General features: G+C 41.2%; 1 protein-coding gene across 1 annotated transcript in view; it reads left to right on the forward strand.

Annotated features, from left to right (window-relative positions):
- Positions 1–1,713: 1,713 nt before the first annotated feature.
- COCH (cochlin) overlaps positions 1,714–18,794 on the forward strand; it is a 34,827-nt gene continuing 17,746 nt past the window's right edge. The window contains exons 1-3 of the mRNA XM_063118469.1: positions 1,714–1,819; positions 2,940–2,984; positions 10,346–10,502. Coding sequence (XP_062974539.1) covers positions 1,714–1,819; positions 2,940–2,984; positions 10,346–10,502 — 308 coding nt within the window. The remainder of the gene's footprint in view (positions 1,820–2,939; positions 2,985–10,345; positions 10,503–18,794) is intronic.

Below are 18,794 nucleotides of genomic sequence, written 5' to 3' on the forward strand. Positions count from 1 at the left end.
ATATGTGACTACATGTGCTATATTAGTGTCTCTGATAACCTTAGTACAGAAATACAGATGGATTGACTTGGACTGGTCTCCAAGCCACCACAGTAAATTTTTATTTATTTATTTATTATATTTTTATACCGTTCAATAGCCAAAGCTCTCTGCATAGTTCACAAAAATTAAAACCATGAGGACATAATAAAATAACCAACAATCTAAAAACCCAAATACAAAATACAATATAAAAAGTACAACCAGGATAAAGCCAGACAGCAGAAATTGATATAGGATTAAAATACAGAATTAAAACAGCAAAATTTAAATTTAAGTTAAAATAGGTGTTAAAATACTGAGAAAATAAAAAGGTTTTCAGCTGGTCAACATGACCTCTGCAATCCAGGGGAATTCCTGTTTGAAGCTCCTGCCATCCAGGGGAATTCCTGGTGTTCCTCCTCCATCAGCTAGCAAATACATTTTTATTTACGCAGGCCTTTGGTATGTAAACTGGTCTATTGCTGAAAGGCTTTTTAATTAGTTTGGTGCTGTCTGTTTTTATTGTTGTGTTTTAATGAATCTGTTTATATGTTATATTTTAATTAAGAGTTTGTTTAAATCTATTTTATTATTGTTAGCTGCCTTGAACATCATTTTTGGTGAAAAGGCAGGATATAAATTACCGTATTTCTTCGATTCTAAGACACATTTTTTCCCCATATAAACATCTCTAAAAACGGGGTGCGTCTTAGAATCGCGGGTGCGATTATTATTCTTACAATCAAAGCTTTTTTTCTGTTGGTACTGAAATTAGTGTGCGTCTTACAATTGATGGCATCTTACAATCGAAGAAATGTGGTATATAAATAAAATGCCCAAGGGGTAAGCACTGAGGTGTCCTGAAGGTGGCAGAGATGGGGGGGGGGAATAAGATACCCCTTTCATGGGACATATCCTCTTCAGTAATCAGCTGAAGTTAGAAGAAGCTGTTAGCTGAGGGAAGACAGAAAAAACTCAGTCTGAGACCTTGAAGAGTTGGCCCCCATCTTTACAGCGGCACTTTGGCGCCACGAGGCGCCTTGCTCCCACACTTGCATTCCTTCCCGGCATCTGCGCAGGAAGGAACGCAAGTGAGAATTTTCCGGCTCTGGAGAAGAAAAAATAAATTAAAACAGGTGGGGGGAGGAGAGGAACAGGGCCATTTCTCCCCCCTTTTAATTTTATTATCTGTATCTGCAGATACAGATAATAAAAATTAAAAAACGGGGGAGGGGGAGGAACGAGGCAGCCAGAGGAGGACTCGAGCAGAAGGACTGGGCGAACCATGTCTCCTCCCTCTGGCTGCTCGTTCCTCCCCACCCCCACTTCTTTTTATTTTTATTATCTGTATCTGCAGAGCTCCGCAGATACAGATAATAAAATTAAAAAAGGGGGGGGAGGAACGGTCCCATTCTCTCCTCCCCACCACTTTTTTTTTTCTTTTACAGGTGCAGGGCTGCCCATGGTGACCAATCAGGGGGCGTCATGGGCTCCGCTGCCCAAAAAGTTAGGGTGTCTGACTTTTTTGGAGCAGTTTCCAGGGTTTGCCCGCACACACACACACTGATGGTTTTGCAATGGCGGCTGCATCACGTAGATGACATGCCGCTACTGCAAAGCCACCCCAGGGCAAACCTTTCATGCAGACGTGCCCTTCGACAGCTAAGATGGGTCAATTGCCTAACTCCGTATATGGCAGCCTTTGATGTTCACGAGGAGGAAATGAATCCACAGAGTGTGAGGGAGGTCGACTTTTTTCCTGTGTTCGACCTGGCCCTGAAAACGCCAGAGCTTTCAGGCACGTGGCAAACAGCCCACCTGCTCTAGAAATGCTGGCTGGTTTTAAAACAAGAACCGGCGGCCCCGCCAGCAACAAAAGATTGGGGTCTCAGCTTTGTTTAAGGGTTGGGGGGAAAGAGAGAGAGAGAGAGAGAGAGAGAGAGAGAGAGAAAACCTGACGAGAAATGCGGGTTTCTGGTGCCAGGGGAGGTTCCTGCACCTCGAGCTCGTTTGCGAGAGAGGCGCGCACCTGCTGTCTTCGGAGGCTTTTCCCGCGCAGCTGCCGTCTCCACAGCAGCAGCAGCAACTGCCAAGGGCTCCGGCCCACCCGGTGCTCCCTCGCGCCCTCCCTCCCCTACGGGTCAGCCGCCTTCCCGGGCCACCCAAGCAGCCAGTGCCTGCCCAGTGCTGCTCACGCGCCTGGGCAGGATTTAAAGCCAGGGCGCGCGGCCCCTTCGGCGCGCAGCGCTGGTCCAGGCAGATTCCCTCCCGGCGCTGGCTGCCTCTGCTCCTCGGCCAGCATCATCCACTCCACCGTCGCCGCCTTCTCCTACACCTGCATCCTCATCTTCTCGTTACTTCGCCGCAGCAGGGATCCCCATACGAGGCTCAGTTTCTACCGCTCTCCCTCGCTGGCGCTTCTTAGTCGAAAGGAGCAACTCTTCACCTCTCGTTCTCGCAGCAGGCTGGACCCCTCCCCAACTCTCGGTTAGCGAGAGTGCGCCCTGCCAATCAGGAGCCAGAGGGAAGCCCACCCCCCACGCCAAGGTATTGTCTCTCCCCGCCACTCTGTCTCTTCCACTTTGGGGAGGGGGGAGAGAATCGCTCCCCTGATTAACCCTGTCGTGGCTAACTGTGCACTGACAGTGCTTTCTCCTCCCTTTCCTAGGTGCAGCCAACATGGCTCCTGTCCTGCTCCTCATAGGTGGGTATTTAACTCATGCGGTGTCCCACAGCTGGATTGGGGTGTGTGCGTTCTCTTTCACATAAAGACGCACATCATCCCCCCCTGGAAATTATAGAACTATGGGGGGGTAGCCTTTACCCAACCCATCCTGTCTTCTGGGTACCCTTTAGTGCAAAGCCTCTCTTTTTTTCTTGGGGCTCCCTGTGACCTTCTTCGCTGTCTCTGATTGCAGGTATCGTCTTTCTAGGCAGCCCTGCAAAAGCCAGTGAGAGCTCAGGTGAGTTCAGAAAATCTCCTTTCTCAGTTGCAATTCTCCCCCTTCTCCCCATCCCGTATTTAATAAGAAGTGTGCAGAGAGTTCAAATAGATTGGATGAGAAGGAGAGTGGGGTTTGCACAAATTTATACACCCATCCTGGGAAATCTTTCCATTCCACTGTCAGAAATACAGATTTGATTGTTTTTCCTACCTCCAAGAAACTTTCTTTGGTTCAGTATTCACTATGAAGCTTTCCAGAATGCCTTCTGCGTTTATTTTTAGTGCCCCTTTACACAACGCTAAGATGGGTTGCTATTTAATCATATTAGGTGCACCTCTTGCTCCTGTAGCTCCCTTTTCTTCGTCTTCTTTAAAGGCTGAATAGCAAAGGTAACTTAACACTTCTCATTAAATAAGGGAGAGTATACTTGATTTGACCAAGACAAAACTGTATATCTGCTGCTTTTTCAGAGCTAAAATGAATATGTACATCTTTAAAACAAAACAATATTTAGGGTTAAACTTTTATGGCATTGTGATACTACTGTATACAAGTTTTCTTCCCCTGCCCACGTTCTTCAGATGTTTTGGACTTCAGCTCTCATCTGACCAGCAAATATGGACAGTGGTCTGGAATGCTGGAAGTTGTAGTCCAACAACCTAGAAGGAAAGGTGTTGTATACATTATGAAGAGGATTAATAAACATTTTTAAAACCCAAAGATAATGAAATTCATAATGCAAGGCACTGTTGTGCATCCCTTAAAGCCAAAATCTAGAGAACTGCTTTCGGCATGCCTAAAGATCACAGACACCCTTTGTGCAATGTTCAGGCATACTGAAAGCATCTGTGGAGTTCTAACTTGCCCCTCATAGGATATAGCAGATCCCCCCACCCCCACCCCATAGTAGCTTCACACATTTCTTTTGAAAACATCTCTTATTTTCAAAACAGGTTATTTTCTCTACTGTGTGTTAGGATATTTGAGAAACAAAAGTCCAGATCCTACTGGGTGCAAGGATCTATTAAAAAATTGGAAGGAGAGATGAGGCTTCAACCTGGTGCTCCAGCAAATGAAAATATAATATGTCCAACATGTTTCATTATCTTATTCCAATTACTAGGGCTACAGCCATTTACTTAGAACCGTAGCTGGCTGGGAATGGTAGGACTTTTTTCTGTCTAAACTTACATAGCGTTGTGCCCTTTGTTAATGTTCTATCTGAATGTTCTATCTGATAATGTCGATGTGCATTGGGCATATTAGTTATAGTAAATTTTTGGGTTGTTGAGCACTAGTCTGAATCCTTGCATCTCCTTTTGGTGTTGTAGGTTACTCTTTGGTGTTGCCCCTTTTTTTCTTCTGTGCAGATCTTGTAACACAATTCTTTTTATTGTGATCCATGTGTTGTATTTATGGCTTCAAAGAAGGTTTTGGGTTGAAAAAATGGGTACTGCAGCAATTTTGGTTTAATAGACTGTTACTGTACAGTAAACCTAAACTCCAGACTTATCAGAGTTATGACTGCAATATTACTTGTGCCTACTGGGGGACTTTGGAATTGCCTTTTAGGTGTGTATAAATAGATCTGAGGTTTTCATGGCAAATGGGAAACTATTTTGTTCATTTATATGCTGTTAAAAAAAACTTATAATTTGGGATGCTAATTGACAATTGGGTTAAGTGCCACTTGGATTATATAGGTAATAACACAGAATTGTAGCATTGCAAAAGCTATTGGATGAGGATTAGAGGCATTGAGCATTTAGTAGATTCTAATAAAGTTATCATGCCTTAGCACCAGTGATGGGGCAGGCGAGATTCTTAACAAAAAATAGATGCATGCTTTAGCATAACTGAATAGATAAGACATTTAATAATGTCAGAGCACTTTATGGCTGCAAGAAACAATTCATAAAGAATACAGGTGTTATGGATTGAATGCTAAGATTATTGGAGCAAGCGCAAAGAGGACATGAGTTATATAATTATGATACTAAGAACTGGAATTCTACAATTAAGAAGAACAGGAGCACCCAACAAGCTACAGATGTCTCCAAAAGGGCACTGTTCAGCCAAGAGATAAAATAAATGAATGTGCTGAACAGTGTAGAAACCTAGCTACTTTTGGTTAATCATTCCACTGAAGAATCTCTACCTATAAAGTGGAAAGTATGTGTGTGTGAGGTATGTCCGGAAATGCTTACCCACTTCCAGATGAGTTAGAAATTTGAAATTTGGTATGCTGATAGGTCTGGTTGTACAATGTACCAGAAAAATCAAAAATACAGAATTTGAGGTTTTAAGTATTTTTAAAGAATTTAATAAAAACCAAGGCTTACACCTACAACTCCTAGCATGCCTTGGGCTGAACTCCCAACATTCCTTGGGCGGGAGACCAGATTTACTGGCCTTTGGTGGCCATTGTGAGTGCATGGGTGGGTTGCCGCTGCGTGTCTTTCACAACCCCAACTCCTGAGGTTGGCCTCAAGCATTCAACCCAATTCCACGTAAAAGGAAACAACCCACATAATTGGGCTGCATCCATTTGCGGTGCCTCCTCCCACCCTCTGCGTGGTTTTAAATCGTAACTATATATAACAGCATGACTTTGAGGGGCCAAACATGCTCAAAGACACTCCATCCTGATATCTCTCAGAATCTGGAGGAAGCAAGTGGGCATCCTTCACACTTAAGAGGGAGGGAGGAAGGGGAGGCACTCTGTGCATGCCCAGAAACAGGCTCAATGTAGGGAGGAAGTGCCCGGCCCAGCTCCAGCCCTTCAGTACAGGGTCCTGATGGTGCACTTGGTGGGTGAGAAGCGCAGGCTGAAGCAGTCCCAGCAGGATTGGCTGGAACTGGGTGCATCTACTGACAGCTGCTTACTTCCCCTCCTTGGCGATGCTCCTCCTTGATGCTCTATCAAGGAGGAGCATCGGCAACAAGAGGATGTCTCAGAGTATGCAGGCACCTGCGGGCTGCCAAAGGCATGCTGGGAGGTGTAGTACTGGCATATAGAGTGGCTACTGCAAAGTGGCAGGAGCAGTGGCATGAGTTAGCAAACCAGGTCACTATGTCTCGATCCTAACTCAGCTCCTATTTCCCTGACCTCTCAGTAACTGTCTTAGTTCTCCTTCTACCTCACTTTGTCCAACTGCGACTCACCCCGCCCACCATTCCATTCTAGCCTCAGCTATCAGTCATTCCTCCATTCACTCTTCGGTTCCAATGGTATAATCAGGCTTTTACATAAAAATCGTAACCTTTATTCAGTAATTCCTGCTTCTGACTTTTAGTTGTGGTTTAGTTATAACGGGGAGAAATGCAGCATAAAAAATCTCATCCAGTTAAAAGGCCTTGGAAAATAAAAGAAAAAAGAAAAACTCACTTGGCACTGGAAAGCCATTAATGCAGTTACTAGGCCAGCCTACCTGGAAAAAGAAATCCATAAGTAGGGTGCCACGACTAAGAAGGCCTGCTCTCAAGTTGTCTCCCACCACACCTCAGATGCTGTTCAAAGATTAACATGTTATTCAGGGACTCCCAGCATGCCTTGGGTGGGAGGGAAGATTTACTGGGCTTTGGTGGCCATCCTGGAAGTGACTTGCCATCCTGAGCCTGAAGGGAGAGTGTCTGGGGGCAGCTGTCTCAGTCGCTAGGCAATATCGGGAGTGGAGGGTGCAACTCCGGCCCCATCGCCGAAAGCAACAACTGAGCTAACCATCAGTCAGTTAGCCGGCTGGCTCCCTCATGGCCTACCTATAGTCACCAATACCACAGTGCAGCATGGACTGGCTCGGCCCTGGCGCTTCAGTACAGCCTCCTGCTGGAGCACTCGGTGGGTGTACTGTGCAGGCCTTCAACCTGGCCGCCTTCGGAGGCTTCCCAGCACCTGCCAAGAGGTCCGAGCAGAAGATGGTCAAGCGGGCCATGGAGGGCTATGACTTAGGCAGCCCTGGCATGCATCAGGGGTGAGAGAGAGAGAGAAAAAAAGAAAAGAATTTAATTCATTTTAAAGTTAGCTCACAGGCCTAGCACAACCCTACATTGTAGTGTTGTCGTGAGGGTGAGAGAAGAAGAAAAAAGAAACAAATTTAATTCATTTAAAAGTTAACTCACTGGCCTAGCACTGACCTACTACTTTAAGATGACTACCTTGCAGACATATATCTTAGGGGGCCTGAGTAACGCTGGGTAAATCAGCTACTTTCTTAATATAATTCAGTGGAGGAGAAATGGAGGTGAAAAGAGTTGTATGCATTTCTAAACTCCATCTAGCACTTGAGGTAGAACATGAAACTCTTTCAAAATGGTGAGTGAGGGCTTTGGTGTTTTTAAATGTAAAATATGAGGATTTGTCCTTTAAAGAATGAAAACCCATCAAATGTTGTAGTTGGCAAACACTTAAAGGACCCAAATAACAGTCACAAAGATGTCTTGTACTGTGGATATCTGAAGAAAGCCGTAATGTAAACTCGAGACTCTTTTCTTTTGCTTCTTGAACAAGTACAATTGAAGTCCAGCAAAGAGTCTGGAATAGGAGATTGGAAAAGAAGGTATCCTGTAAGAATAAAATAATTATTTGTAATATTAGTAGCATCTTAAATATATCTGAACATTCTATGTCAAAAGTATTTAATTTACTATTTGTGTCATGGCTTTCTTGGATATTAATACCAAAAGATTTCTGCTTTTTGGTTCTGTGTCCCATGCCATGTTGTCATTATGCTCTGGAGAGGGCATGTCATCATTTTACACAGCAATCCTATTTGAGTAGGTCTATTGAGTTCAATGCGGTTTATTCTCAAATAAGTACCCTTGAATTCAATGGGTTTTAATTCTGAGTAGACACATAAAAAATTGAACTGTTAGTCTGAGAAACATTCAATGGTTTCACCTTGATGCTTAATCATTTATTTCAGAATAACAGCAAGACTCTAGATACCTTAAATAACTTCTCTATCAGGCTTGAAACATTTAAATGCAATTCTAAATTTGTCCAGCAAAATGCAAATCTCTCTGAACTATATAGGGAACATCCTCATAAGTAACATGATGAAAAAAACTTTTAACATTTTTGACATTTGTAAACTATTGTTTGTGAACCAAGCTCTTTGGTATAAATATAGCAATAAACCATGATTAATCAGCCAGCGCTGTCTATGTGGTGAAGTTTAGAATGATCCTGGAACGTATTGACCCTGATGTGTAGCAGAGTAGCAACATGAACTTCAACATACGGTGAAAAGTGGATATCTTCTGATTTTAATCTCCAAGAAAGCCATAGCATAATTGTCATATCAAATACTTTTGAAATATAATTTCAGTTGTTCTCATCTACATTTGGATATGAAGGGGTAGGCTTCCATTATGCAGCTCTGTTAACATCTGTGCATCCCTGACTGTTCAGCAGTTGGCTGGTATTATCAAAATGATTGTGCTGATTATCTGTTGATCATGGTGAATGGATTTCCCAGTCAAATGTGAGAACTATGCATGCAGTTCCAAGGCCCAGATGCAGATACATAATTCCAGAAACAGTGGGAGGATGCTGTTGCACCATGTCCTGCCTTGTTGGTCCCTGGCCGATGGCTGGTTGGCCACTGTGTGAACAGAGTGCTGGACTAGATGGACCCTCGGTCTGATCCAGCATCAGGGCTCTTCTTATGTTCTTATTCATTCTGTGTGTATCAGCTCAGATCAAGGTGATAACTTACAAATGCCTTGCAAGAAAAGTTTTATCCAGTTTATAGATGTTTTCTTATTCTCTTTTTCTTTATAGGTTAAATACTGAAGACATATGTCATTCTACCCTTCTAGAAGGATTTTGCATAAATCTCTTTTAAACTGGAAAGAAAATAGAAATAAATGGTGTTTTTGAACAATACACTATTCTAATGTGCTATATGAAAGGATATAGACTTTACAAGAGTTTCATTTTGCTTTCCTTTGTTTCAATTAAGATGCAAAAGAGTGCAACACAAATAGATTAATTAATTTAGAATCAATTACCCAATGTTCAAATATAATAATAGTAGTTAAATATTACTAATTTACTCAACATAATCAGCTGTTTAAGGTTTTTTTTAAAGCACAAGAGGGATCATATTTGCCAATATTTTAAACTACATGACATTTAATAAGGTGAATCAGTATTCATTTGACAAATACCAAATCAGTGGAGTGTGTGGAATAGTGCTGCAGTACAAACACAGTTTTGATATTAACTAAAGGCTAATAAATTTGAAGTTCATTGATTAAAAGCAGAAAAATAATTGCTAGAACCAAAGGGAACAAAGGGAAAACAATGAAGAATAAAGGGGAAATAAGTGCAAGATCAATTAAAACCCAGTTCTATGCTTGTTATGCCACCACCTAACTCGTGACATATCAAAAGCCACAAAGCAATTGGAAACATGACACACCACCTCACATGACCTTGCACTGATGTCACAATCAAAAACACAGATATTCTGCACATATGTAAACAAATACAGTTCCCATCTTTGAACTGCAGTGTCTTCCTTGGTGCATTTGCTTTATTAGTGGATGAGGAACCAATGCAATTCACTGTGTGTAAGGCTAATGTAAATTCCAGAGTCTCAGTGGAAATTAACTGACCTGCTTTTTCAATAGGCTGCAAACACATGACAGATAAAAAAAGAAAAGAAAGAGGATATCTAGCCAAGGGCCTGTCACAAACTTTGAGAACCTTGGCAGCAAACAGTGCCAAAGACCCATGAAGATTAAACGAATACAAGAACCTCAGTAATGCCCTGCTATGAGGTTAAAATGACAAATTAGCATCAAAGAGAACACCCGTGTTTCTCATTGCAAGGACAGTCTAGTTCCAAAGTCTGTGATATACTAAAGTTAACAATACTGGACCCAACACTGCACTGCACTTTAAATATTCTGGATCGTGCACACTAACTAGTTCTCACAACAGTTCTTTGAGGTAGATAATGTATTTGTGGTAACACAGTTGACTATATACAGTCACCAAAAAGACAAACAAATGTTCTATTTTTTAATTAAGCAGAGGTGGACAATTGCTACGTCCCACAACAATGGGGGTTAATACTACTTTTCTGTGCAAACAAAAGGGCTGGATTTTACTGCCTATGCTCTAAGTGCTATACCAAAAGCTCATTAGGCGTATATTGCAATTACATTTAAATAAAAATATATGTAGATAGTATTATTTATATTTAATTTAATAATGTATTATCAGTGATAGACTGCACTGCAGATGGTGTACTATATGTACATTGATGGTGCTATATAAATAAATAATAATAATAATAATAATAATAATGTACTGATTTTTCTTCGAAGCATATGTTATATATGTCATTTCTTTCTTTTTTCTTCTGCAGCCCCCACTGTCATTACATGCTTTACAAGGGGACTTGATCTCAGAAAGGATAAGGTAGATGTCCTCTGCCCAGCTAACTGTCCTACGTGGCAGTTCTATGTCTATGGGAATGTTGTATATGCCTCCATTTCCAGCATCTGTGGAGCTGCCACTCACAGGTAAACCAAATTATCAATTATGCAATGGAAATTAGGGGGGTATTCTCCCTGTTAGTTATTGGCAAAGTAGCCCACATAGTTCTAATCAAGGCTCAGGACATGGTCTGGAAGCATACTGAATCAAAGTAGGCCTGGGATTGGTTGGTGCCTGCATGGGAAACCATTTGGGAACCCTATGCATGCCACCTTAAATTCCATTATGGACAAAATATGGGATATAAATATAATAAATATTTCTAACAATCAGTTAAGTACATTGGCTATGCATGTAATCTTGGGAGACTACATTACATTCTCGTCAAGCCATTTCCAAATGATGCCAGCAAGAGTGGTGACTTTAGAAATTGTCTCAACAGTGGCACCTGGCACACAGTTTGAGTGCAGTATTCCTAGATCTATTTTTCTTCGGCAGCAGCCTTTTGGAGATGGCACTGCTCAAGAGAAACAATTAAAGGTTGGGTTTTTTAAAGGTTCTTCATGTTAAATTTAAGGACATGGATGCACTCCCCTTTTAATCTGTCTCTAAGATTCAGATGATAGTGGTAACAGAGACTAATATCTCCAGCACATTCAGTGCCAGTAATACACACTGTGCACAGATTCCTAGAGTGATCATTCTTTTCCTTTTTAAAAACTTTTTATTAAACATCAATACAAATCAATACATCAATACAAATAAAACAATACTACATAGTACACAATAATATAAAGTAAACATTTGATAACATATATTCTAACTTAATTCTATTAACAAAATCATACTTAACATAAAAGTGCTCCCCCCACCCATGGGATCTTATTCATGTTTCCAAAATCTCATTGCTTCCTCTGGAGGTGTTTTCCCTCTCCCCTTTGATAAAACAAATTCTAGAAACTGTTTCCATATTCCCTCAAAATCATTCGTTTTTATCATCCCTCTTCTAACTTTTATATTACATGTTAATTTATCGTTAATAGCAATATCCCATATTTCTTTACGCCAATCTTCTATATGATAATCCCCTTGAACCTTCCAGTTTCTAGATATCATTAATCTTGCTGCTGTTAACAAATTCGTTATCAATTCTTTTGTCTCTTTATTACAATTCAGTTCTCCATATAATGATAACAATGGCACTACAGGTGTCTCTTCAATCTCCATTCCTAAAATTTCTTTTATCTCATTAAACACTATTTTCCATAATTTTTGTACAAATTCGCATTCCCACCACATATGTAAATACATTCCTTTCTTTTGACAACCTCTCCAGCAGCTTGCTGAATTCATCTTATTTATTTTATTTAATCTTACCGGGGTTAGGTACCACCTCCATACAATCTTATAATAATTTTCTTTTATCCTCACAGACATATTTCTCAACACTCTTTGTTTCCATATCTCTTCCCAACTCTGTTGGCGTATTTGTTCCTTCAAATCAGTTTCCCAAACCACCTTGCCTACACTTTCCATCTCCCCCTTTTCCACTAATATTCTATATATTTCACTCGTTAACCCTTTTATTAATTTATTTCCCCTTTTCTGTTTCTTTTTTTAAGATCAGCTCCTCAAATTTCGTAATCGCTCTACACTCTCCATTGTCCTTTAGCCATTTCTTCGTCCATTGTTCTAATTGAAGATAGTTTAACCACGTTATATTTCCCTCTTTTAACCTCTCCTTTAATTCTTCTCGAGTTCTCATCTTTTCTAGCCAATCTTTTAACTTCATCACCTTTCTCTCTATTAAACTTTTCCCCAACTTGTCTTTTAGAGTGATCATTCTTGAAGCACAATCTTGTTCAAGCATTCTGCCCAGTAATACTGCTCTGGAAGTCATACATAAATCTGATTGTGATTCTCCATGTTTGAACAGAAATTGTAGGTGGTTTCCCTAGTCCCCCTATTCAAAGTATGTTGCCTCCTCTATGAAAGAAAATTGATGTCTTAAAACTAGTAATAGTATGCGGAACGTTCTATTTATCACATTATTTGGAATGATAATTCCAAACAGCTGAAGTTATAAAATTGAGCTTTGAGAATTTAGTTACATACTCTAATTAGCCAGGGAATACCTTAACATTTAGTGGCCTTTTACCAAAGCTAAAATGAGGAGGGATATTGAACAATATGAATCCTAAAATCTCTTTGTTCAGTGTCTCACTTCTGTAGGTGGCCATGGTCACTGGTCAGATGTCACTTTAAGCCATGATGGCTTAATAAGTTTCGCACAGAAGATTATTTGGGGGGAAAAGCTACTGTTATCCCCCACATGTCTGGACAAATAAGCTACTTTGCTTATCTGTGTCATCCCCCTGCCCACTGACCCACTACAGTCCTCCTGCCCAAGTTGTTTCACCCATTGACAATATCGCAGTGGCCTGTTTTAACCTTCCATAGTATCTGAATGAGAGGGGAGAGGTGTGGGATGAAGTACAGAGGCTTAATTCGGTTCTTCCAGCATCACTCTGACAAGGAGGTGGTGACTCTAAAGTGCTGGAAGTTTGCAGAATTGGGACAAAGTTCATACACAACTTTCCCTAGTTGGGAGGCATCCAATTCACTATCAGAACCCTGTGCAATTACCCCATATGCACCAAAAAGGGGTTGGCACAAATAAATCCTTGGAAGTTTGCAGGAATGGGGGAAAAAATCTCACACAGAGATCCCTCTTGTAGGGGGGCACCCGACACACCCTCAAAACTTTGCAACCCTTTTTTTCTAGTCATTTGCTGAATTCTATCGTGCTAAAGCACAACTCTGCATTTCTCCCGATAGACATTGTTGGCATAGATGATTTAAGATGTTCCCAATTATGCATTTTCCCATAGACACTGCTGAAGTAGCCATGTAAGCTATTTCCATTACCCAGAGAATGCCTGTGAAGAACAGAGTGGCGGCAGCAATCTAATCCTCTCTTGCCACACAACTTTATAGGCGAGTAAATTAACCCACAGTGCCCGACAGACCATACGATAACCCACAATGGCTTAAATAACCATGGGTTATTAGAGTGGATTATTTTGGCCAAAGAAGCCACCTTCGATTAAAAAATACCTTGTAGATGACATTATAACCTACGATGGGTTAAATAAATCACCATGGCTTATTTATTCTATTGTGGGTTATTGAGTCATTTGAATCTAGTCACTGACTGGGTTCAGACAACACAATAACCAATAGTAGTTTAAATATCCCACTGTGGGTTATTGTGTTGTGTGGAGAGATTTTTTAACCAGCAACTTGTTATTTGGCCATAATAACCAACACAAATAACCAGTGATGTGCAGAGTTGGCTATTTGAACCACCATTGGTTATCGTCTTGTGTGGAGGGCACCGTTGGTTATTTCCTCAGCCACCGTTGGTTATTTCGACAGCCACAGAGTCGCAAGGCAAGAGTGGTCAAAGCAGCGGCTGCCACTCTAGTCCAGCCGGCAGGAAGGATTTTCGGCAGCAATGGCTGATGGGATACTAGTGGTAGGACTAAAGGGGAAAGAGGGTGGGGAATGAGTGAGTCAACTCAGCATGAACTAATAGTCAACTCAACACTGATCCTAATCCACACCATGGTTGATTATTATCATGTTGTGTGCGGAGTACCCCCTAGATAAACAACTGTTGAATTTATTATTAACCCACCGTTGATTATCGTGATGTCCAAACGCAGCCATGTCTTTTCCTTCTGTTCAGCACATCAAAAATAGAACAGCCCATATCAGCTACTTGGGTATTAAAGGCACCTATGGCAGAGGAGCACCAGTGAAAGTTAGTTAGGAACAGACTTTAGACATCAATACTGTGGAACCAAATCATGGTATCTATCATAAATCCTCTCCTATTTTGTCTCTGGAAATGTTCACCAACACTTTGTGTAAAGGGAGAGAATGTGCTGGGGTTGAAGCCTTAAATAAAAGGTTCTCTTGTAGCCAAGTACAAATGTTAAATAGTAACAATGCTCTATGGAATAGCCCCCAGTCGTGGGTGGATGCTAGTAACAAGGCATTCCTGGCTTAGAATCTATATTAGTGCTATTCTCAAGAGATACTTCAAGATGTTTTGCAAAACTTCAAAAGAATTTAAAAAAAGTTTGCAAAGGAAAAACTTCCATCTTTTCTGCTTCTGAACCAGGTCATAATTTGAGCCAGATCTCAGTCCTGGATCTTGTTTTCATTTATAGGGTTCAGCCCTGGCACATTTTAGATATAATTACATATGTGCATGCATTGCACTTTGTGGTTTAATACGTAAGCAAAATAATAATAATAATAATAATAATTTTAAAATCCCTATCCAGAGCCATAGAGAAAAGCTTATACCATGAACTTTGTAATCTAAAGTTTTTTCTAGTTAAAGGTCAACCCAGGAGTCCAATGTTTCCCAAAGTCAAGGGGGGAGGAATATGTTCCTTTGATCTGTATAACTTATTTGCAACTCCATAATGGTCCGAATATTAAAGAGGGTGTCTTTAGGGTGGGCTCCATAAGCACCTTCATGGCATTGCAGCTGTGGGAAGGGGACTGTGAATCCCACGGGAATGGAGTTTTTCCGTGGCCATCTGAGTACTCCAGCCCACCACCTGCCCTCTGTCTTGCTTCTGGAGACCAATCAGCAGTCACCATCTGCCCCGGAACACCCCCCATCTCAACATCAGAGTGAGGTCACATGGCAGAAGGGCCATGATGTGACCTCACTTCAAAGAGAAAAGTCAGGGTAAGGCCCAACTATTTAAATGCACAGCTTCAGGGGAAAGCCCCGTGGTGGCTGTGAGTTGGCTGCTGTGTCATATAACCAAAGCAGTGCTACCGCGCAGCCATCACAGCACAAATAAGATGTATAGACAGCCCTTTACACTCTCTCCTTAAGCCACTTCAGTTGGAAAGCAGTATTCTAGTAATGACACACATGCTATCTTTTTGTCCAGATTGCGCACAGAGCGAACATATTTTTCTTGTTTTGGACAGAAGATGGATTTTCACAGCACTGACTGGCCAGTCCATTGTCTGTCATGAAGCCATGACTCTCCAGGCCCACCCTCAGAGCAGTGAGGAAAAAGTGTGAGAAGAGTGGGAAAATAGTGGGAAGGTAAAATACTATGTCACATGAGCAGATGTCTGCTCATGCAATGGGATTTCCCCTCATCTCCTCCCCCATCTCCCAATTTGCTCCAGACCGTTCCCCAACAATCTAGAGCAGATTTTGAGTGTGTCAGTGGTTGCAAGGGAAGGGGGAATAGCCCCCTCCTTGTTCTACTGATGGAAGTTGATCTGCCAGCAGGAGGGATTAATTGGATGATACACTGACCCAATATTTAAGCAGATACACATGCAGGCGCTTTAAAAAACAAAACAACCTGCCTAAAGCATGAGGGGAGCAGCAGCAACTGGCTTTCATTCTTGATTCACTTGCATGTGTTAGTACAAAAGGAAAAACAAAGTCACGGGAAACACAGCTCAATCAATGGGAGGGGGCACCTCACACCTGCCTCCCTTTGCATGTACAGTTGTATGCAGCCTTCTTATTTGATGCTCTTAGCACCACTCATTCTTCCCATAATGGTGGTTTTAGCAAGATGCTGGGAAAGGGTGTGAGAAGTCCTCAGCAAGTGTCCACAAGTTTAGCAGCTCATATCTCCTCAGCCAGCAACATTTCAGCTCTTTTAGGATAATAGATTCTCAGCAGAAACTATGTCAGCTCTCACTTCCTCTCTTTAGCAGTTATTTTCTGCAGAAGAGCCACTGACCCTTACCAGCCTTTAGCCCAGAGATATTCAAACAAAGCTCTTCCCATAACCCCATATTTATACTAAGAGTCCAAGTCACAACAAGGGTGTGCGTCACAGAATACTTGTCCATGTCATGGTAATTGATGAAGAGCTTGTTTGTTTTTTTAATTTTATTTTATTGAATAGGGTTCCGGGCTGTTCTTGCATTTTAAAATTTTCTGAAGTAGGCTCCTACAAGCCTAGCTATGCTAACAATCTGTACAGAATATCTCTCTTCCCTCTAAATGTTAGCATTCTTGGGCCTGTCATACCTTGAAGATTATTTACACAGACATATACACATTCTTCATATAGAGAAAACAACCAAACAATAGAGATTTCAGCACTTTCACTGTCCTTATGAGGCCCACAAAGGCACATAAGGGACTATGCTTAAGAACCTGAGAAGCCAATTCCCTTTTTGCACAATAACGATAAATCATTTCCAACGATGCACATCTTAACTATCGATGTCAAATATTTCAAACTTTCCAAAAAGACTCAAACACTCACTACATCATCTTACCTCTTTTTCTAGGAATGTACCATGTTGGGCATGTCACCAACAGAATAAATGTGGTTTTGTTGCTCTTTAAAGGGACAAACACTGAATTTAATTTCTTTCCTTTTTGAGGTGTGGGGAGGCAATCCTCTCTCTCTCTCTCTCTCTCTGTGTGTGTGTGTGTGTGTGTGTGTGTATTCAGATTGAGTCACTAAATCTATTTTATCTACCAAACTTGAGTGTTTTCATATAGCGGACTAACATGGGAGGATAGTGTGGTGGAAGGAGCCACAGATCAGTGGAACAGTTCATACAGGAAATCCCAGCTTCATATCTTAGCATCTCCCTTTCAAAGCATCTTAAGTACCAGGATTGAGATAGCGAGAGCCCTGCCTGGGGCTTTGGAGAGCTATTACTAGGCAGAGTAGGCAGCACCAGGCTGGATGGACCAATGCTTTGACAGTGTATGTCAGCGTCATATGTTCAAATGAATGTCATTAATACAAGGTAAAGGTCCATTCTGATTATAAAATACAATATTGTTATATTTCTTTATATGAGGGATAGGTAACATAGAGCCCCCAAGAACCAATGTGCACCCAGAAATCTGTCTTGGTGCCCTCCATGGTGCCCTATACCTCCCACTTTTCTTTGCAAAGTAACACATTTCTTACCAGCAGCTGGGATCACATCAAAGAAAAGTGAGGGCTTCTAACTCCTATCTTCATTTCTGGGCTACACGATGGGCTCAGAGACATTCTTAAGAAATGAAGGGGACAGAGAGACAGAGACAGAGTGAGTTCATCTATTGGTGGTGATCCAGAATAAGAGGGGAAAGTGATCAGGGGGAATGAATTGGCTGGTAGAGAGAATGAGAGGACTAACCACTACTGCAACCTCTTTGGCAGGTGCCTGGTCCTAGGATCCATTCAACCCAAATTTACAGTAACTCTAGTGGGTCAAGAGGACTGGTCCTGCGTGTAAAGAACAATGCCTGCAATCTAAACATGCTCTCATGCCAGGTTTGGATGGACAGAATACTTTTTTTTTCCTGGCACACTTACGTATTTCTTCAATTCTAAGATGCACTTTTTCCCCATATAAACATCTCTAAAAACAGGGTGTGTCTTAGAATCACAGGTGTGTCTTAGTTTTTTTTCCTGTTGGTGGTAATGAAATTAGTGTTCATCTTACAATCGATGGCATCTTACAATCAAAGAAATATGGTACTTTCAATAATTTCCTCTTCCAAAATCTTAAGTCCAAACATCACTTTGGAAATTTGGTATGAGACAGGAGACCAGTGACAGCAAAATTTGGTTGCATAGGTGTTATTTTTTGCATTGCATTTGGATTGTATCTCTGTATCCCATCCAATGTCTGTGCAACAAGGTGAACAAGTTTGTAGTAGCTTAAAAGCCATGACCAGATACAAATGGCAAGAGGTAAAGACAAAGAAAGGAACTGAGATTAGCAGCTTTAAACTAAGAAGGAGAAAAATGTAAAGGGGGAAAATGAGGGCAACATTTTCTAGCTCTTCTGTTTTCCTTACCCTGGAATACAATAAAAAGTAACTTCATTTTTGGCATTCTAGTAGTTAAGCACAGAGAAGCCCATCGTAGTTAAATACATGAAAACATTTTGCATGCAATTAATTGTCATTTTTTGGTTGTCTGCTCAAATGTGCTCAGGAGGTCTGCCTTTTGCTTTCCATTTAATGCACATGTGGTTTTCCCATCTGTATCAACAGAGAGCAAAGTAATAGAATCATGGTGTGCTTTTTGGATCTCAGAGGAGACATTATTTTCCTTTGTATTTCTGGACCGAGTAATGTGCACTGCTTGTATGAACATCACCTCAACTCTTTTCTCCATTATTTTTATCTCTTTTCTCATACTGGAACATAGTCTCTGTAGTTAAAGGCCATTAACAATTTTCCTTTATTTTGACATGTTTTTTCCTGTCTTTGCATGGAAACATCATCTCTGTCTACTTCTATGGATGCTGTTTTGGCATCATTTTGTGCTCCTTGGACAATTACGCTGAGCTGATCA

The sequence above is a fragment of the Elgaria multicarinata genome, chromosome 2 (assembly GCF_023053635.1).
Source record: "Elgaria multicarinata webbii isolate HBS135686 ecotype San Diego chromosome 2, rElgMul1.1.pri, whole genome shotgun sequence".
In the NCBI taxonomy this organism is placed as follows: domain Eukaryota; kingdom Metazoa; phylum Chordata; class Lepidosauria; order Squamata; family Anguidae; genus Elgaria; species Elgaria multicarinata.